This window comes from Equus asinus, chromosome 2, assembly GCF_041296235.1.
Source record: "Equus asinus isolate D_3611 breed Donkey chromosome 2, EquAss-T2T_v2, whole genome shotgun sequence".
NCBI lineage: Eukaryota > Metazoa > Chordata > Mammalia > Perissodactyla > Equidae > Equus > Equus asinus.
This window is the reverse complement of record NC_091791.1, coordinates 99484580-99506462: the sequence shown is the minus strand read 5'-3', so window position 1 is coordinate 99506462 and position 21883 is coordinate 99484580. Positions and strand designations below refer to the sequence as shown.

The following is a 21883-nucleotide window of genomic DNA, read 5'->3' as shown; positions in this document are numbered from 1 at the left end:
AATTACAAAATATCACATGTTGACAAGAGCCACTAAATTTGTTCAGCCAACAGAACAGAATGACACTTTTCTTGACTCTTGAATCTTATTCTCCAAGCCCCAGCACGCATGGGCTAGAGAAGGCGACAGAGAATGAGGTTTAGCAGAGCCGCTCCAGAGCTCATGAAATCCAGCAGACCTAGATCACCAAAGTGAAATACCAGCAGGGTCAAGAGCTACAAAAACAGGGAGGTTATCATCTCTAACTCAGATGCAGTCACTCTCATTCAGCAATTCACTAACAGGCCACCTGGGCCGAGACCCCCCAGGATCAAGCGCCCAGAGGATACGGCACGGTCCTTGCTGAGCGGGGGATACTTACCAGAAGAGCTTCTGAGGCCCAGGTGCGTCATAGCAGCGGGGAGGTTGCCCACACTGTGCCCTACACTCATGCTACCAAAGACGTGGTCACCGGTGTCCAGGGAGGCGGGCAGGGGCGTGGAGTAGTGGAGGTTGGTTAGATCTGGCAATGACCCCCCAGTGTTCAGGGTCCCCAGAAAGGGTGAAAGGCCTATGTTTTGACCGTTGTGTGGAAAAGTGCTGGAAAAAGAAAGGTAAATGTTACTTTCTAAAATGCACTTGGCTGTTGGGGAATAGTACACATATGATACTTTCCTTGTCAAATAAAGCAGTGGGTATCAAGGACCCAAGTCCTCAAACAGGCTCTGACTCTCGCTCATCTGAGAACTTGCGTCCTTGGCTTGACCTCTGTGAAGAGCAATTTCCTGGCCTGTTTGACTGGAGTAAGGATGTCATCTATGTCTACTTTACAGGACTATTGCCCAAGACCAGATTAGATTACGGATGCAAAAGAACTTTGAAACTTATCAAGTACTATATAAAATGTGACGCACTGCTTTGTATTTATAAGGTTCTTTTTGCTAGATTTCTAACTTACCTTTCCTCAAAAAAAAAAACAGAATCTCTATCAACCAGATAACTTCTAAGATAGAGTTTTTCAGTTACAGTTTTCACAAACTTTAAAGTGAGAAAGAGATGCTACCATTCATTTATCAAAATCTGTTGGTTGGTCACTGTGTGCCAGGCACTAGGCTAAGTACTGCAGTACAACGATCAGGGAGCAAAGTGTGCACATTGGTGGTCAGGCCTGCCCCTAACATCTGCAGGCCTGGAGTGAGAGTGCACATGGAGGCCCATATACCATCTCTTCAAATTTATAAAAGTTATAAATCAGATGAACAAACCCTTAAATGAACCATGTTCTATGTTTCTATCTTGACAAATCATACCTTCCTAAAAGCCTGGAAGGCCAGATGCAAGCTGAGAATTCTCCTGCTCCTTAGAGTTCTGCACCGCAGGGCATACATGTGGCTATTTCAGCCTATGAGCCAAGCTCTGGCCGCACTCCGCATCCCTCTTGGCCACCCCTCAGGCAGGTGGTGTCCCCCCTGTGGCCCCTTGGATTCTATACTCCATGGGAGTGGAGGGGCTCAGGGAGGGGCTCCCAGTGCGCGTCTGAGGAGGCACTGCTCTTGGATTCACAGGCAGGCAGGAGACAGACTGGTAAAGCGAGCAACTGCAATATGGAAGGAAACATGCTGGGCCACGTCTGATATGGGGTAGGATAACCATTAGGTACAAGCGACACTGGGAACACAGAAACAAGAGTCGTCAACGTCAGGATGGGCTAGAGAAGAGAAGGCCTTACCAAGGACAGGACAGTGTGTGAAATGGGGTAGCAGGAGATGAGGTGGGAGGGGCAGATAAGTAAGAAAACAAGGGCAAGATGACATGCTGTTCTGAAGAGTCTGGATCAGAGACTGCAGGAAATAGGGAGCCCAGGTTGAAGCTAAGAAAACGACATTTTCTTATGACTATGATTTTGGTTACAGTGTAGAGGACGGCTTAAGGGAACAGAAAAAGAGGCAGGGAGAACCAGTTAAAAGGCCACTGCTGGGCTCCAGGTCTGATTGAGGAAAAGAGCAGTGAGGTTGAAAAGGAGGAGAACGGTTGGAGGAAGGTGCCGCTAGCTAGGAACAGGCGGAAGGTGATGAATTCGCTTAAGGATGAATTCATTCTTAGGACAGTGTGGCTAGCAGACTTGGGGGAGGGAGGAGCAGGGTGTAAGGAGCAGAGCCGGGAGGCAGAGAGGTGAGTTATGATGCTGCTGAAAAGTCAAACAAGACACAGTGAAAGCATGGGGATGGGGAGACAGAGAGGAGTCCAGAGATATTTCAGGAAGTACTCAAGAACGACTCCTGATTTTCTGGCACGGGGACCCGTGGAGCCACCCACTAGGAGAGGGAACATGGGCTGCACAAGTAGACTGGGGATAAAAGCAGGTGGTATGGGTAAGATAAATTCTGTTTTAGACGGTGAGTTTCTGTGATGTAGGAAGACATGTAACAGGGATGTCACTTGAGGACAGCTCCATCAGAACAGCAGTGGTGGCCGGCCGGCCACAGCGGCTTGAGGAGTGGACAAGCAGTAAGGAAGGCTCAAGAGTCAATATCCTTTCACAAAGTGTGGCTGAGAATTCTGGACGAGAAGGAAGGAAGTAACTAAAAGGGAATGCAGGGTCAAGGAAGGACTTTTTAGTGAAGAATCATTAAGTACATTTAAATGCAGAGAGAAAACCTACTAGAGAGGGAAGCTTGAAAATGCAGGAGTGGGAAGGGTAAGCAGGAGAGAGAGGCCTCGGAAAGGCCGGTGGGGACAAGGGCCAGGAATGGGGAAGGAACAGGAGGGACACACCTGTCTCTGAGACCTGGAAAAAGGATGGCGAGAGGGGAACTAGGGGCAAGTGGGAAGCTGAGCATCACTCCTGATGGCTTCTCTTCTTGGTGAAAGTCGGAGGACTGCGACACCTGTGGAGGCCTGACAAGAAACGGGAGTTGGGAAAGGTGGCCAACTGGATGGATGAGGAGGAAGGATGATTTTGGTTGTAGAAAAGCTGAATTGGGTATCTTGTCTTTCAGATGGCTAGACGTAGCAAACTGGTTATAGGGTTCAAGGTCAAGGACTAGAAAAATAAACTGGAGAACCCAGAGCTGCTCACTCTGAGAATAGATGAGCTCTGACTGAGAGAAGAAAGACCCACGGGCAATCAGGTGGGAGTGAAGGCAGAGGGAGGAAGGCAGAAGGCAGAAACAAGTGCGCAGTGGCACAGAGCAAGGATGCAGAGTGAGAAACTGTGACCGATGTGAACAAGGTCTTTACTGATGCTCAAAACAAAATCTCTCCAGATGAGAGAAATAGAAGTTGTAACTTTCCAAATATAGTGACTACCTGCTGGAGTCACCTTTTGGATCTGATATAAGGCAGGTGATGCTCTCCCTGGTTTGAAACCCTTTGATGATTCTTATCTTACCCTAGTCAGATCTAAGCTACCTCAGCCTCCTTCCTCTGCAGGTACACTGCTGTCTCAGGATCTTTGCACTTGCCGTCCCTCTGCCTGGAGCCCTCCTCCCCTTCACTTCGTTCCAGGCTCTGGTCACATATCACCTTATCAGAGGACCTTCCCTGACACCCATCAGTGCCCATCTCTGTACTTTGCCTCTTTTTCTTCATTCTATTTGCCAACACGTGTCATACAGTACATTTACTTGCTTCATTGTTTTTGCCCATCTTGCTCCACTGGAGCCTTAAGCCCTTGAAAGCAGGGACTTGACCTGGTTCATCCATTGCTCTACTCCAGTGCTGAGAATTAGGGGTTCAATAAATACTTGAACGAATAGCAGTCACTGAATGGAATTCTACCTCTAACGTAAGAGCAAGAAACCGACTACCTAAGAAATACCTGCTGTAAAACTTGGCAGGTGGGAAGGGGTTAAAGTGCTGCAGCCTGACTCTGTAACGCAGGCCTCCCAAGCCCGGCCTCCCAAGCCCGCCTGGGTCACTCATTGTCTGAGGGCTGAGCCAAAACTGGTTCTTGAGGAAAATCTTGGCCCTGTCTGTGGGGACATCCTACACCCCCAGGAGTGCTGGTCTTCTGTCCAGGTGGGAGTCCTGGCAGGCTCTGTGACTTTCTGAAAAGAAGGTCAGCCTCACCTCGGCTCAGTGGGCTGTTAATTACATCAGTTTATATTTAACCAGCCGAGAAGAATGTCTGCACTCTAGGTACTCAATAGTGAGGGCCTGAACTCACTGCTAGCAAATACTCATAGAAAGCTCTACTGGGGGAAACAGTGTTTATGGATTATCTGAAATAGGTTTAGTTCATCCACAGACCCTCTAAAACCTGTGCTTGTTCTCAGCTAGATCATGCAAAGGTCCCATTTTCAAACCACATTATTTTGGCCCTGGGAAGAGGTGCTGTTTCTGAGCTGGTTTTGGTTCCAAGCCATGGGACAGCACGGAGGGACGCTGTGATAAATAGCCCCACGCAGCTCCCTTGGTGCTCTCTCAGGACACTGCCCATCAAGTCCCAAGGGGCGGTCCTCTGTGTGAAGACCTGTGGGAGAGAGTTCTTCCAGCCAGTCACAGCATCAGGGAGCCGCTGCTCCTCCCCTGCAACTGCCTGTCTGCATCATTTAACTGGTCTTCTGATGGGTTTCCTCTGCTTCATCTGTTAATGTGTGGGCTTCATTACCTCTCTCATCTTCTCGTTCTTCCTTAGTCCCAATTTCCTCATGATCCTCTTTACTAATTTTTTGTACTATATGTATTTTTGTCAACTGTCTCAAATCTTTTAGGAAGTAAAGTTGTATAATACTAAATACATTAATTAATAAATGGCTTCACAGAAACTTTTTATATTGCAAATTTTCCTATTCACTCATCTTCCATTAATTTTGAACATTGTGGTAAAATATACATAGAATAAAATTTATCCCTTTTGGGGCCGGCCCAGAGGCACAGCGGTTACGTTTGAACGTTCCACTTCAGCAGCCTGGGGTTCGCCAGTTCGGATCCCAGGTGCAGACATGGCACTGCTTGGCAAGCCATGCTGTGGTAGGCATCCCACATAAAAAATAGAGGACGATGGGCATGGATGTTAGCTCAGGGCCAGTCTTCCTCAGCAAAAAGAGCAAGACCGGCAGAAGATGTTAGCTCAGGGCTAATCTTCCTCAAAAAAAAATTTATCCCTGTTAAGTGTACAGTTCTGTGGCCTTAAGTACATTCACGGAAACTCTCTTAATTAACTTCCACGTAAGCAAGTTGCCAGGTGCCCAGAGCCTGCCAAAGGCATGAGGCTGGTGGGTGCTCTAGAAGCCCTCTCCCTTCTGTTCTGCCAGTCCAGCTGTGTGTTTACCAAGAGTCAGTGGTGTTATTCTGAAACACATTTACGGCGGTTTTATTTGTTATTACAGTTATTTAATTTAATTACTTTAAACAAATGAAATATGAGTACCAAAACAGAGCTGCTGTTTTTATAAAAATTCAGTTGACTTTCAATTTATACATAACAAGTCAAGTTTCCCAGATTCTGTAACAAAGTAGTAAGACTTTCCTTTTGGGAAAAGCTGAAGGACAGTCTCTGAGCCACGAACAAAAGAACATTACTTACTTGCCACCTCCGACATCACAGGATCGAGGGCGCCCTGACAGGGACTGCATCTGGGGAGAGACAGAAAGCTGCGCTTACATTGTGAAGCCAAATTCAAATTTTTAAAAAGTGTCTTTCTAAGTATCTTGGGCTCCAGTTAGAACAAGTGAAAGCAGCCCATACAAACAGCATCCTCGCACAGCAGCCATTTAAGTTTTGACCAGACTTTTCTAGGCATAAGGGTAGCATAACATTAATAAATTTTCTTAATTTGATGCTTTCTTAATTTATCTTCTAGATGAATATTATTTCCTTCAAAAAGGCCAAGGTTTTCCATATAGAGCTTTTAAATAAACATTCCTTTTCCAATTGGCCTGAGAGGAAAAGAAGAAAACAGAAAAACAAAACAGGGTGAAGAAAGAGGAAATTAAAGTCAGAAGAAAATAAATATTTCAATTAGAAAACAGGCTCCAGGCTGCAGGAATTCTTACTTTTTTTTTTTTTTAAAAGATTTTACTTTTTCCTTTTTATCCCCAAAGCCCCCCGGTGCATAGTTGTATATTCTTCGTTGTGGGTCCTTCTAGTTGTGGCATGCGGGACACCGCCTCAGCGTGGCCTGATGAGCAGTGCCATGTCCGTGCCCAGGATTCGAACCAATGAAACACTGGGCCGCCTGCAGCAAAGCATGGGAATTTAACCACTCGGCCACGGGGCCAGCCCCTTATTTTTTCTTTATTGCAGTATCTCTGCACCTGGAATGCCTGGCAATAAGTGCTCAATGAATGTATGTTGAAAAAAATGAAGGAACCTATTGGCTGAGCTGGTCTCCCCGAAATGATCTGTGGAGGACTGCAGACCCACGAGAACTGAGGCAGGGGCTCCTCTTCCCAGGGAGCAGTCCCTGGCACGCAGGGAAGAGTGGGCACTGCTGCCCTCTTTGCAGGAGACAGAGCTGTCCTCTGACATAAGTCCCTAAAACCACTGTGCCTCCCACAGTGCGGCTGCTCCTCCTATGTTTAAGAACGGGAACTTTACATCATATCTCTTTTCTTCCCCCAAAAGATCAAACATCAAATACTTCTTGCTTTTACAAAAGACCCTTCAAGCCCATCCTAATGCTAATGATGACTTTGGCAGACTTGGCAGAAGGAAGCGGAACCGGACCATAGGAAGCCTAAACAGGCGGGGACAGTTAGGAACGGAGACAACACAAGCAACTGCAGCAGAGCATCACTAAGGGCTGCGACAGATGAACTCTTTTCCGTCAAAGGCAACACAGCTTGCCTCTGGGAAGAAAGGCCAACTCAGGCACCGTGCGGCTCACAGAGAGAGCCATGGGGGAGGTCAGTGAGTGCAATGTGGACACAAACACTCAACGCCTCACGGGAACCACAGACGACTTGCCTACTGACTCCTGGTGGACTCAGGTCAAATGCTCTTGATTAAAAAAAAGGAATATCTGGTGAACCAGCAATTCTAGACAGGAGTTGTGACTGGTAGAAGGTGTTAGCTACAAAACAGAAAAGTCTGCCTATGACATTACCAGATTTCTGTGCTTTTAGTAATATGAATGAAATATGAGGGACTAACAGGTTTTTCTCAATGAGTAAATTCACATGAAACTGAAGAAGTCAAGAGATCACTGCACTAATCCATCAACACAATTGTGATAATTTTTATTTGAACCATCATTCCCTAGTACATTCTTCCTATCTTTGTCCCCAGACATCCTCTCTTCCTCTTTCCCCAATTCCTCTTGTTTTCTCCTCTGCAGGATTTTACAATGACCTCTGAAACGCAAACAGTCAGGGACAACAAACATAGCTGAGCGCTCTTCACCCACCTCCTTGGTCTCCCACAGCTGTTTTGGCAGTGGCTTGGGAACATTTAACAGATTCTCTTCTTTCAATGGGCCAGGGAAAGACACAACTAAAGGGGGAGAAAAAAAGCATCACATTCATTGCATGAGAAGGCAGCCATCCCATCTCTGGCCAAACAAATTATCTTTATAAAAGAAAAGATTGATTTCACAAATATTTATTGACTGTCTACTGGGGAAGGTGTTCGGGCATGACCGTGGGGCTGCATAGACGAGCAGGACATGGATTAGGCCTTTAAGGAATTTATAATCTAGTCAAGGGAAAAGGATAACACATACACACCCACGACTGAGAGGAGAAACGAGTGGAGGCCCACGAGAGCAAAGGCTGCTGTGCTGCTGAAGTGCCGACAAGGAAGAGACCATGGCAGGCCTCTGGAGCTGGCACTGAGAGAAGCCCTTGAGAGGCATAGAAAAGGCATTCCAGAGAGGGGAAAGTAAGAAAAAAGGTCCAGCAAGAGGGCAGATGGTGACAACCATTGAGTAGAGCCGCTCTTTTCAACTGGAACGTAGGGAAGTAAAGAAGAGCGGTAGGAAATAAAGTTTGGAAGGCTGAGGCCAGATCAGGGTGGACCCGCAAACTTGGCAAGGAGAGAATGGAAGAAGAGGGATGAGGAGAGACCCACGATCTAGGAGAGACGAAATATCTCTAATGTCTCTAATCTAGGAGAGATGAAACGAGGAAAGCAGCGAAGAGAGAAGAGGACATTATAAGGGAAGACATGGTGGCAGTGAAGCTCCTTGGAAATGGGTAGGGAGTGGGGGATAAAGAGGAATCGAGAACCCAGAGGATTTGAGGCTGGGCAGCTAAAGGGACCCACACTGGCCCTTCAATGCTGTGAAACAACCTGGCTCTGTTCCCAGGGATGGTTCCGGCGCTTTCTGCTTTAACACTCTCACTCACACTAGGTAAAACGGGAGTGCTGAGTCATAAAAAAAGGGAAAATGTTTTGTTCTCAGAGGGAGACCAGAAAAGGTCCAGCCCTCAGGAATTGAGGCATCTGAAGTCAGGAAGGGGATTCAACATTACAGACACTGGTGACTTCTTAGAGCTACAAACACTGTTAGGTTCTGGTGACCACGTAAGCTCCAGTGTGTCGTGATTGTCCTGTCTTAGTGCCACCCAGGATAACCTGTTTACCCAAGGATAGCAGACCCTAGAAAAAAGTCACTTAGAGACCACAATTTCAGAGCAAATTCTGCGCCTGATGTGATGCTCTTTACAGTTAGCCTGCTCGGTACCATCACACAGCAGGCGTCTACGCTCACGTATTCCAGGGCTCATCAGTGTTCCCAGCTCTCTCAATCCTGATAGTCACATCGCTCTCTTTTGGAAAGCTTATTTTGTCAATATCCTTGTTTGACTTCCTTTCCTTCAAATGCTACCTTGTCTAATTGTTAATACATATAAACTGCTTCAGAAATTAACTCCGGGAGGGAGGGCCTTTATTTTATTCGCTGCTGGGAAGTGCTTAAAACAGTGCCTGGCACACGTGGCCCCACAGCTGGCTCTCAGCAGACTGGAGGACAGGGACGATGGCTTTGACAGCCTTCACACAGCAACACAGAGAGTCAGGAACAGAAAATTGCTCTGAAAGGTACTGTTGGATGATAGGAAAAGTTTCAAGGGCTGAGAGAGGTGGCTCTGTGACCCGAGGCTGCCTCTCATACGAGTCTGGTCACAGGAAGATGGCTGGGGCAGATCCTAATGCCTTAAAGGGTACTGTTTCCTTAGAGACGTTTATTGTTTTTAGTCTCTTTTCACATCCAAGACTGGTTGGGAATTCTTCAAAGAATTCACTGGCGGAATGCAAACAACCTTGAAGCCATTTCTTTATTTCTGTCCTAGTGGATTAGATATTTACTGATGTTTCAGCTTTTCAAGATTTTATTCCTGGCCTAAAATGGCTTGCCCAGGAAAGGAGTATACAGGATGATGACAGGGAATTGTGCCCTGGCACAAGATGTTCCTCATTTACATATTCCCTGTGAGTCCTCATCTCTGAGATATATAAACCTAATTTAGTTGTTCACTTTCAGACTATGAAAATTAAATTTCAGATTATAAAGATTTCAGGAAAAGGAAACAGTGCCTGATACTGAATGATTAAATGAACTGTGTCAGACCCTCATTTGTCAATGGCTTTGAGTGTCATTTCAGTAGATCTCCAACATTACTTCATTAGCTTTATGAAACTCTTCTACAAGATTTGCAATTTCATTTTGCAATTAATTTGCATTTTCCTCAAACTGTTTATTTATATCTGTCAATTACTGACTCACAAAACTTTCTAAACTGGCAAAGAGATATCTGAGGAAGGAAGGATACTGGAATAACTGATGGGTTAAGTGACCAACTCATTAATATTTTCATGTTATTACAACTTTTGCTTCTCCACATAGCCTTGTGACTGTGACTGTGGGACTCCAATGATGAGGAGCCTTGTAATCTAACCACACGCTTTCTTTCTCATGGCCTTGATCATGGCTAGCCTTAATTTTATAGAGCAGCTCAGGAAAGTAAACCAATCAGCAGTTGGCAGCATTTGGGGAAGTCCTAAAAACATGAGTATTAACTAGTTCAGAGACTGAAAGAAGGTATGTACACTGCAGTCAGTATTCCACTCGGCACAGGCAGGCGAAATCAGTTCATACCTTCCCCGTGTGCGTCATTCTCACCATCACAGAAACCTAGTGGGAAAGAAAAAAACACTTTTATGTGGTGCTTTCATGTTTATTTATTCATGAATTAGTAACTCTTTCTGATTTAAAAGTCCATGTTGTATACTGTTATATATCTTTTTGCAAACAGTCAAGTTATTTTAAAAAGAAATTTATCTGGAGTCTCAGTCAATTTAAATAATATACATGAATAGCTATTCAAGAAGTTTTAAAAATTTGACTTGGAATAAATTGTGGCTGAATGAAGTATTTTTCACCTAAAAAATATATTACAGATGCCAAGCATTGTATATCCTATTGCTCTAAGCTAAAACCAGAGAATTATGCCAAGAATATAGCATGTTAGCATTCTCCTGGGAGCAATCAAATATATCAAATGAGCTTTCAGTATAAAATCAGGACAAATTTTCAAATGTAGCTTATTTAAAGTTTAGATACATTTCTGGATAAGCTTAATCTATAAGTTTAACCTTATTAGTCTACAATCATTCATTCAACATATATTAACTAAGTTCCTGCACTGAGTAAGTGCTAGGGGTGGTCAGGCGATGCTGTGTGGGAGAGACGACAGAGCAGGGCAGCACCTTCTAGAATGCAGGTGGAAGAGACCAGACTGCAGTGGAGCCCAGGAGTCGGGCAACACGGGGAATCCCCAGGAGCACTAGGAGGCGGGTAAATCAAGCACGTTCCTAAAGACAGAATTTCTTTCAGGCCTACGGAAAGAGAATCTAAGTGATTGAAAACTGTGTATTAGTGCACATAAAGACCACTTGGGTTAGCTTGTTAAAATGCAGGTTCATGGGCCCAAATCTCAAAGATTTTGATTCAGAAGGTGTGAGAATGGGCCCAGGAATCTGCATTTTTCATAACCGCCTCAGAGGACTCTACTACAGAAGGTTTCTCACTCTTGGAGAAACTTGGACCAGGCAATAGCTTAATCATGATTTTAACACGTCTAAAGAAAGGGAATGTGAGCAGAAGAACACCAGAAAACGAGGTGCAGAGAGACAGAAGGTGTGGCTCTGCAATGGCACTGTCAAGAGGAGAGGAAAAGCAGCTTCTGATGCATATTGTGGTGTCCCTAGGACCTCATGTTGGAAAAGGGCAGGGAACCTGACCATTCTGATCACTAAAAAGTGATTACCCTATTACAAATAAAAAAACCAAGTTTTATACAGCCCTCTGGTATGGTTTGTTGAAGCATCTCTTCATCGTCGAGATACCAATCCCTCTGGGTTTAATGAGAAAGGCCAGTTTTCAGTTCAAAGCAAGACTGATCTGTCCCTGGAGCATAAGAACTCACCTGAGGACTACCGTGTGAAACCGCCTGAGTGGTGAGCAGCTATCCCACAAGATACCCCATTAGTGCCACCCTCTCCATCAGACTGGAACAGAACGAAGGCTTCATGGAGGAGATGGCACTGAAGGATAATGATGAGGACTAGAACTCCAGGACTAGAACTCTGGCCTGCGTGCCTTCAGAATGTCCAAACTGCTGTACCTGGAGCGATTTAGACCCTTGGGAGTGAGGCTGAAGGGGATGCCCCAGTGCAAAGAGAGGGGGAGTGGGAGGAGGGTGTGTACAGCAGGGGCAGAGAACGGTGTGGTCTGGCTGGAGCACAAGACAGGAGGAAGGAATGGGAGGTGAGGCTGGACTGAAGGAGGCTGCCAGAAACTTGGCATGATGTCAGGAACAGGAGGTTTCAGTTAGAGAAGTGACATGATTACAGCTAAGCTTTGGAGAGCATGTTCGTGCAGCAAAGAATGAGATGGATTGCAAGGAGAAAGCCTACAGGCAGCAGGACCAGGTAGGAAACCAACATAATAGGGTACTGGCAATGAGGATAGAAAAGAGGAGGCAGGATAGAAAATTTGAGGCACCCTGAAGGAATCAAATGAACAGGACTGGGCTACAGAACGGGTGTGACGGGCACGGGAATGAGAGCAGTTACAGACGACTCCCAGGTTCTGAGTTCTGGTGACCAGAAGAATGGTGGTGGTGGTAACTGATATGTTAGGCCCGAGCTAACATGTAACCAAAAGATTCAAGCCTCGATTTTTACTACTGGATAAAAAGCATCATAGGATACGACTATGAATGAAGGGTTAAAAACAAAAAGGAACAAGTTGTGACATGGTATCTGGAAACAGAAAAAATTCATTCGCATCAGTCCTGCAGGGGATGGGACAGCAATGACCAAGGCTGCCTCTGTGTTCCAGTAAATCTCTGGGTCTCGCAGCCCCAGAGGGCTGACTTCCCGTACAACACAGTTCTGAAAGAACTCCCAGCACAGTCTTGATTTGCTCAGTAGACGGGTGCCAGAGGTAGATCCCTTAACCACAGCATGTCCTTTAAGAACCCTCTGATGCTTCAGCCTCCCCATTCTGGGCCCTCCTGCCTCCTGGGTGACACCTTTTGCCTCTCTTTAGGTCTGGGGTGCTTGTGCCCTTCCCCTCTCCCTCCTATCTGTGCAATTAAGGGTCACTAAGAGGCTCACTACTTTCGTCGCTATTTGCATTTTAAACTTTCTCCTTAACTATGAAGGGGAGAGCTAACAAAAAGTGTTGAATGATCTGTTGAAAGGTCATCGAGGTCCAGGCACACCGCTTTCCCAGAGGAGGAGCTCAGGGCTGTCCTTCCCAAAGCTGGCAACAGTCAGCATCTCCAGCTCTCATGCACTCTTCTGCCCTGAGCTCTAGACTGCTCCCTGAAAGGATACGGATGCCCCAGACTCCTCCTCCACAGGCAGGCGATGAGCGCAGGGGAGTCAGGAGACAGTCTTGGGCTATGGGACAGGTCAAGTGTCACAGAGAGCCCCTTAGACTTGCCCAGCTGTGTGTGTGTGAAATGATCAACATTTCTCTTTATAGATTCTGGATAATTAAACAAGAAGAGAGAAATTATAAAAATCTTGTTTGGTTGAATAAAAGTTTATTTCTGTCATTCATATCAACTGCTTACCATTTATGCCTAATTGTCATGCAACTCAATAAATATTATGAAAATTACTAAGCATGTATCAGATTAATGGCTTTATTTTCTTGAGACACAAACCTCTACTCATGAATGTATCATCGTTTATTGCTCATGTAGTTAGGCTATGAGCAGATGCTCTCTTATCATCCGCTCACAACCAAAAAAATAAACAAACAGTGGGAACATTAATTGAGGCTACATCATTATGCTCAGGAACGATTCCCAGGAAAAGAGTAGTTATTATTGCTTCTGCTAGGGAACCCAATTCTGGGTTTCAATTTTCCCATCACTTTTTTAATCTTGACTTTATTTGGTTGGTCCTATAATAAGAAATACCTTTTTGCAAAGCTAGTTGATATTTTTAAAATCCAAGAGGAAAGAAAATAAAAAATTTTAATGAATTACAGGGGAAAATACATGAAACTATTTAAAATAGCTCTCACCAACAAATATAATTCTCCAGAAATAATTCCTATCCTTGGAGACTTGAATAATATTTTAAACACACTGGCTTTCCCATGTAAACACATCCATATTTGGATGTGTTTCTGAGTTCTGCTATACTTGCAGGGCAACTATGCAGACGCAGGCACACAGTTCAGACATTCGGGCTGGAGGTCAGCCCACCTTCCATGGTTGTCAGATACTGTGGCCCAACAATTTCTAACTGCTGATTTGAAAAGGAGTGACCACCATGATTCTCCAGTCCACCCAGGAACTCTGCTCCAGGATTTCTTTCTTTCTTTCTTTCTGCTTTTCTTAGGGCTCTGCCTACCAGGACCAACACTTGCACCCTTTGCCTTCCTTATTCATCCTTACTCACACTTTCTGCCTTTCTCCCCTCCTCCCTCAGAGCCTACATCACTCAGCATAAACACTTCACTCAATTAATCACTTTTTTAGGTACTTTCTTTTCTCTCTGCATGGAGACCTCAAAACCTCCTTACTTAAATTATCCATGATTTCCTTGTTCTCTCTAGGCCTCTGTCCCTTTCCAGAGAAGCACAAACTCTGCACAGACAGCACACAAATGGAGGAATGGCAGAGGCAGAAATGCAGCTCTTGGGGCTGGCCCGGTGGCGCAGTGGTTAAGTGTGCATGTTCTCCTTCTCGGCGGCCCGGGGTTGGCCGGTTCAGATCCCGGGTGTGGACATGGCACTGCTCATCAAGTCATGTTGTGGTAGGCATCCCACATATAAAGTGGAGAAAGATGGGCACGCATGTTAGCTCAGGGCCAGTCTTCCTCAGCAAAAAGAGGAGGATTGGCAGCAGATGTTAGCTCAGAGCTAATCTTCCTCAAAAAAAAAAAAAAAAAAAAAGAGAAAAGAAATGTAGCTCTTTATTTGAGGTTACAGGGTAAAAACTTATCAGTCTGGTCCCCTCCCAGTCCAGGGAGACTCAGATCCTGCTGCACTCACCAGGGAGACCCACCGATCCCAGTCTCTGCTTTTTTAGGCTTTATTTTTATATTTTCATCTCTACCTATCATGAAGCTAAACTACTCCGTCTTCCTATATATCCCACATCTCTAAGCAGTGAGCAGTGGACCCATATCCAATTCCAAAAACATTGCCAGCTTTACTCTCATATTCCCACGAGTGAAAACACGGCTAGAGAGCCCTCGCCAATTCTAAAAGATCTCATACTTTACAATCAAACAACTGTTTAGGCAAACGCAGTCATCTCTGAACTGCACCAAGGGAACAAATACAGTGACAATTACTCTTAAATCTCATTCCTACTATATGCAAAGAAACAAGACCTGGAATGTTCTCCTCAAAAGGAACAGCGACTACGTAGGCTTTCAACTGTCTAAAAACTAAAGAAAACCAGAGAAGCTGGTATTATCTTGGTGAAAGATTTACTTATTCCTGTTTCAAGATCAAACACACAGCCCTAACTGTTTGAGGACAAGAGTCAACGTGCATATGGAATGGGTAATTCAAGACCATTGTTCCCAGCAGATTATAAACCCCAGAAAGGCAGGCTTGGAACATGTCTTAGTGAACCAGCCTTGTTTCACATGCAGGTGAGATGTGAGCCCGACAGTATGTTTTAGCAAGAGCTCTATACACTTAAGGCATTCTGTAACTTCTCCACACTTCTCCATCATTGAGGGTTCTTCTGTGCCAGGCCCTGAGCTAGAGATAAGGCCATTAAAATGCGACTTCAAGAAATCTACACTGAGCAGGAGAGAAGCACATCCATGAAAAAGGCAGTCAAGTGACACAGGTGCCAAGACAGCCATCTACATGTAGGAGCTTTAGGATCTTAGAAGGACACAGGTAGTTCTGGGATGGCAAAGAGAGGAAGGTCAAGGATGGCTCCACAGGAATGGTGACAAAGCTGAAGTAGCCGGTCAGGTAGGCCAGGAGTGAGTTAAGAAAGGAAGAGATGGGAAAAGGATGAAATGTTAGTAGAACCCAAAGTGGTTCACATGGCTGACTCGGAATAAGGCTGATGAGTGAGGAGAGAGGGGAGAGAGGTGGGCAAGGGCTGGATCCTGGAGCTCCTGTTGTTCCCAATCGGGAGATCTGGACTCTCTCCTGGAGGTAAGGGGGTGGTGATAAGGATTTTAAGCAGGAGAGTCAAATGATCAGATCTGGGTTCACTCTGGAAGCAGGTGGTGTGAATATGCCTTTTCCCCATCCTGGTCACTGTGGCCTCTCTCCACCCTATGACTCACTCTGGCCCAAGGGAGGTGGAACACTGATCCGACAGGTAGAATGGGGAACAGCTGAGCAGGCAAGGCCGGGCTCTGGCTCAGCTGCTGCTTCTCCTGCTCAGGAGCGTGCCTTTCCTCAGAGAGCGTGCCTTCTCTGCTTGGCCCTGCCCTTGAGTCTGTCCTCAGTACTTCTCCCATGGGAGGCCACCCTGGGCCAGTGCTGCTGGCCACAGGGGGAGTCGGCTTCATTCTGGGGTTCACTCATAATAGGCCACTGACCCACAGAGAGAAGCCACTTCCTCTTGGCAGTAATAAAGGTGATACTGAGCTCCATCTGTCACTTCTGGTTTGATTTCTCAGTTTGCTCAGATCCTGGATGGGAAAAGAGGACCTTCAGAGAACCCAACATACAACTGGATTAGAAGGATATAAGACCAGAAACAAGGAGCCCAGTTAGAAAATTACTGTGAGTCCAAGTAAAATATGAGGGCCTAGGGGCCGGCCCAGTGGCGCAGCGGTTAAGTAAGCACGTTCCACTTTGGCGGCCCAGGGTTTGCCGGTTCAGATCCCAGGTGTGGACATGGCACCGCTTGGCAAGCCATGCTGTGGTAGGCATCCCACATATAAAGTAGAGGAAGATGGGCATGGATGTTAGCTCAGGGCCAGTCTTCGTCAGCAAAAAGAGGAGGATTGGCAGCAGATGTTAGCTCAGGGCTAATCTTCCTCAAAAAAAAAAAAAAAAAAAAAAAGAGGGCCTAAAAAAGGGACAGTGTGGTGGGGGAGGAGAGGAAGCTTGAGGGCCAAGAGATGCCAAGAAGGGAGAATCTGCAGTGGAAGAGGCAGGAGAGAAGCACATGACGTCAAGAGCTCCGTTCTCCTTTTACCATGAACACACACACGTCCCCTGCTGGGAGCTTTTTCTCCGACAGCTGTCAAACTGGGGAAGTGCATGCGCCACTTAAGCTTTTCTCCCTCTTGGTTCCAATAGGACAGAATGAGAAAGCACAGACCCTGTTAGCAGTGGGCCTGTGTGTCTTACCCATGTATGGGGCAGGCCAGGCCGACTGGGCCCCTCCTCCATAGGGGTCCTGGGGCTTGGTGCTCAGAGCACTTGTGTGAAGAGCAGAATCAGAATTGGTCCTAAGGGGAGGAGGAGAGAGTCTGGCTGAAAATCCATTTTTCCTTAGTGAAAATGCAATATTCTTTGCTGAAAATTACCAACAGGAAAGAAGGCAAGAATAACTGATTTACAATCATTCATAAAATGAGGGCTTTGGACCTACCTGAAGTCCCTCACATCAGTAACAGCCTCTGAGGATCACCCGCACCCAAAAAGATTTTAATTTGTACTTGTATAGTCTTACACTTTGAAGCTAATGGCATAATCATCTGTTTCAAGAAGGCAGACCTCGGATTCCTGGCTTCCTCTAACTAACTTTCTTTTCTTCCTCACAACTCAGAAGATCACCGTGACCAGTATATTCTCCATGGCTGCACTAGATTCTTCTCCACCTGAGATAACTCCTCCTATATGAAGGATCACCCATAGCCATGGCTCTCAAACCCTTCCAGGGAGAATGCAAGGTCAAGGTCTTTGTCCTTTCACCCTCCTTCCCTCATGAGCACAGCAGGGTCTTCCAGCAGCTGCGTGATGTGTGATGGCACCACAGACTGAGCACATAAGCAGAGAAGCCAGCCATCTTCAAGAGATTTGTAAGAAGTACAACGATGCCACTCTTCTCAGTAAACTGTTTTGTTTTAGAAAATAAACTGTGCTTCCTAAAAAAGATATTATTTATGTTGACATGTACTGAGTTTACTATCGTCATTTGTTATTTTTAAATGCATTAATTAGTATCTTTCATAAATCTCTCAATTTAATTTCCAATATCAAGAGAAAATATCAATAGATACACTCACATAAACAAACACTCTTTGAGGGCCTCAATGGTTTTTAAGATTATAAAGGAGTCCCAGGACAAAAAGTCTGGGAACTGCTGATCTCTAGCAAATTTCTCAAATTCTCCCAGATAGCTCCAATTTATACACAGCTTTGACTCCAAGAGATGATTACTTCTCTCATCCAAGGGTCAAACTGTCTGCCATAAAGAGAACTTGTGAGCGACTTCAAATTAGCCTAAAATTCTTCTTTGTGCCAGCCTGGGGGCCTGCCTGAGTGCGGTGGCTGTGTTGTATTCAGATGTGGGAAGAGGCAATTCAAAACCTTCCTGATGCAACAGGAAGAGTGTAGACTCTGGGATCAAAGAGCGCTGAGTTCAGATTCCTGCTCCTTTATAAGATTCAAAGAGGTTCAAAAGAATATCAATCAAACGCAGAGAGACAACTGGGAAAATTTGAATATGGACTGGGTAGTAGATAACAGTAAGGAATTACTGTTAATTTTGTTAAGTGTAATAATGGCACGTGGTTATGTTTTTTTTAAAAAAGGTTCTGATCAGTACACTGTTAGAGGTATTTACAGGTGAAATACTGTATCTAGCCAGAGGTGGAATGGGGGTGGGAGGCGGGGGCGGGGCGGGGGGGCAGAGAAGAAACAAGACTGGCAGAAAGCTGCGAAGTGCTGAAGCTGAAGGACGGGCCCAGGGATTTATAACGCTTTTCCCTTTTGTGTATGTTTAAAATTTTGTACTATAAAAAGTTTTCTTTTCAATCCCAGTTCCATCACATATTAGCTAAATGGCCTTAGACAAGTCATTTAACCTCTTGGAACAGAAAATAACACTCATTCTTGTAGGATGTTATCAGGATTGAAACAAATGACCTATGGAGAACACTGACCACTGGAGTCATGATCATGGTACAGCTAACATTTATTGAACACTTGTACTTCCCATGTTTCTTATTCAATCCTTACAACCATCCCTTGACATATGTACTATTATCCTCCTTTTCCAGATGAGTAAACTGAGGCATAGAGAATTTAAATAACCTGTTCGAGGTTACACAGTAAGAGGCAAACTCTGGAGTCCCACTCAGCCCTCATGTTCTCACACTGTGCTACTGTCCCACGTAGACATTCAATAAATGGTGGGAGATTTGGGTTATTTTTTAACACTTATAGAAACACAATTGATATGAACATACTCTGGCAACCACATAATATATAAAGAACATTAGGACAATCCAATGGATTGGTCTCCTCTAAAATTTATTTCTACTACGAAACAAACCACGTACCTGTTAAGGGCAGACGTTAGCCTGAACCCAGGGTGCTTTTCTTCTTTCCAAGGAGGCTGCTGCCTTTAAAAACCAGAATAAAATAAAAAGAAAAGAAGTTCAATCCACAGGGAGCAAGGGAGAGCCTCAGGCCTGGGTTGACAATGGCTCTTCTATCTACCAGCTCAGGAACCCAAGGAAAGTCGCTGCGGAGTGCTCTGCGTCTCACTCCCTCTGTCATCCTTGTTAAAATGAGGTCAAGCTGAAGGATCTCTCCAGTTCCTATGATTTCTGATTCCATGATGAAAACTGTCACAGCCTTGAGAACAGGATTAGCCAGCTGGGCACATAACGAATGTTTGTTTGTTTGTTGTTTATTTTAAGAAGGGCAAACAAACACCTCTGAATGTCTTTTGAAATTGTTCAAATCTATGACCAACTCCTCTCCAGGGGGTGTAAGGCTTGTGTGTGTCTCTAGGGAGCCCTGGCGATTCTGGACCCAAAAACTTTGCATTTTCATACAGATGGCCATGAACAAAAATATAAATGTTATAGTTGCCCAGTTTATGAAAATATTAATCTAACTAATCCTAGAGCTCTGGAAAGCATAAGACATTTTTTCTTGGATAGAAATTTTTTAAATATCAGTTTGGAGATGTCTTTTTATGATTTCAAATAAAATACTGTATTAATCCTACAACCTTGGATGCCAAGATTCTTGAGGGTAGTTGAAATCTACTTGAGGTAGGGGCCAGCTGTTACCCATCTGCACGCCAACCTTGGCCAGGTCCTGACTACCTACAGTAAGGGTCAGCCAGTGCTCGCTCAGAGAATGGATGGCGAGTAGACCTCAATCCGGAGAGCTCCACTTTTCAATATGTACATTTCAAATGCCTCCTAAGTCTGACTTCGTGATGTGAAAATGATACTACATACGCAATGGATGTAGCAGTCTTTTCAGTTTATTTTATATTCTATCACCCTCTATGCTCAAAACTACTCATTTTTTTTTTGTACCCATACTCTATGTACAAAAATACTCAAAGAGACCCTAAATCAAGTCCTCTGTGCAAATTACCATTTTAGGAGCTTACTAAAGCTTTTGTTCCTTTCAGTAGCTTACTAATACACCCTGAGAAAAGAAATTTATTTTTCCACATCTCAAATATAAGAATACCAAATCAGAGTATTCTATTAGTAAATGTATTTGAAATGTGTTTCTATTTGGTTTTAAATATGAAGATCTAGATTTATTCAAATAACTTTTCATTTTAGACTTTCATATAACCCTACGATTATACATGCAAAGACTTAAGTTTTATAAGAGAAAACAAGATTCTATGCTTTATATTACAAATTTCTAAAACAACATTCAAGGTGGATAAAATAAAGTAAAACCATCCAAAATAACTCATGCCAGTCATATTTTTTAAAATACAGCTTGCTTACCTTGGCCAACTCTCATCCAGGGGCTGTGAGGAGTAAATGCCTCCAAAAGTACTACCATCAAAGTAGAATTTTTAATAAAGGAAAAATAAAATTAATGGAAAGGTGAAGCAGAATTAAGAAGCTGGAAGGGTGGAGAGTTAAACAACTGAGTTTTCGGTTCTTATCTCTTTCTCTACATTCGACAGCTCTTCCTCTGCGCTTGCTCTTATCCACTTCCTCTGCCAAGTCTCTTCCTCCACTTTCTGACCAGCGCTGTCTCTGCATGATTCATGTGGGGTGTTTTTCTTTGCCTGCCCAGCATCTTTTATTTTCAAGAACTCCATGCACCCCTACCCACACCTGGGAAGGCTGCCATGCTGTGCAGGCCTTCTTGTCCCACGGGATGTCCCCAGGTCAGTACTTTCAGGTACCTTATCCCCCTGGAAACAGTGATTTGTTCAGGGATGGGCTCAGGACACAAACAGGACCAAAAACAGTGCTTTTGAGGGGAAAAAAAGGACTGCCCCCACTTGAAGTGGTGGGCCCGAGGACCAAGTGAACCTGGGTTTCTCTCCTTGGAGAAAGCCTGTCTACGCATGGAGTCAACACAGACGTAGCACCTCACAGATGCAGTCTGAGTACGACTGTGCGAGCCCCTGGATGTAGCCCTCCGGCTTCCAGTGACATAAGCCAGTAAGTTTCTTTTTTTCAAGTTAAGAGGGTTCCTGTTACTTATAACCAAAAGAGAGCTGCATGCGATTTGTGAAGAAATGTTAACTTCCTTGAGTTGTCAGGGGCTCTGTTTTATAAACTGCATTCTCCACTGGGTCTAGCAAGCCTTAGAACATATTCCAGATGCAGAGAGAAACAAATGTGATCCTGCACTATACACGCTGAGTGTAGCAGAGCCATTTTGGCTAATTTATTTAAATTATACCCAAAGAATAGTTTTCTTAAAACATTTTAAATCATGCTATTCTGCTAAAAAATCTTCAGTGATTCCTTATAAAAGAAGGCATCATCTGCTTGGGCTCAGGAGGAGATGGGAGCCTTGATGGACAGAGGATCATGCAGGCCTGGGCTGGGCATCCCAGGTAAATACAGAAAGTGGTATTAGTAAAACACGGCACTAACGCGTTCTTAATGGTTTAGTGTAAGATGCTAATCCTTTGCCAGGAGAAGCATTTTGATCAAAAGTCTCACTTTCTGTGTACTGGTTGAGTCATATCTAGTTTTCTTATTTCTTAATCTGAATCTACTCAATACAGTAAAACAGATATTTACAAAAGACAGATACTTCTTCAACATTAACTATTAGGCTTAATGTATGTGAAGAACAGATGAAAACAGACCACAGGAGGAGACAGAAGAGGAAACAGTGACAGAGAAACAGGAGTCTCTCTGAGAGACCCAGCATGCCAGTATTTTAGGCAGCAGAGCCATTAGGGAGAGACAGTGAGTCTGATCACCTGTTGTTACCTGCCTCTCCCTTTTCGGCAGTCTGATGAATCTCTGTCCAGAAAGCTTAATGTCATAAAGCAGATGTTTACCACTTCTCTCAGCACACTGCCATCTTTAAAGTCAGTA

At 44.6% G+C, this 21883-nt stretch overlaps 1 protein-coding gene across 2 annotated transcripts in view; it reads right to left on the bottom strand.

The window, feature by feature from the left end:
- Positions 1-21883, bottom strand: part of CRTC3 (CREB regulated transcription coactivator 3) — a 94276-nt gene that overhangs the window by 11544 nt on the left and 60849 nt on the right. For both annotated transcript variants that reach the window (XM_044760985.2, XM_044760992.2), the window contains exons 4-10: positions 20318-20379; positions 18890-18952; positions 16731-16831; positions 10023-10058; positions 7332-7417; positions 5510-5559; positions 362-579 (exon numbers count right to left, since the gene is read on the bottom strand). In XM_044760985.2, coding sequence (XP_044616920.1) covers positions 362-579; positions 5510-5559; positions 7332-7417; positions 10023-10058; positions 16731-16831; positions 18890-18952; positions 20318-20379 — 616 coding nt within the window. The remainder of the gene's footprint in view (positions 1-361; positions 580-5509; positions 5560-7331; positions 7418-10022; positions 10059-16730; positions 16832-18889; positions 18953-20317; positions 20380-21883) is intronic.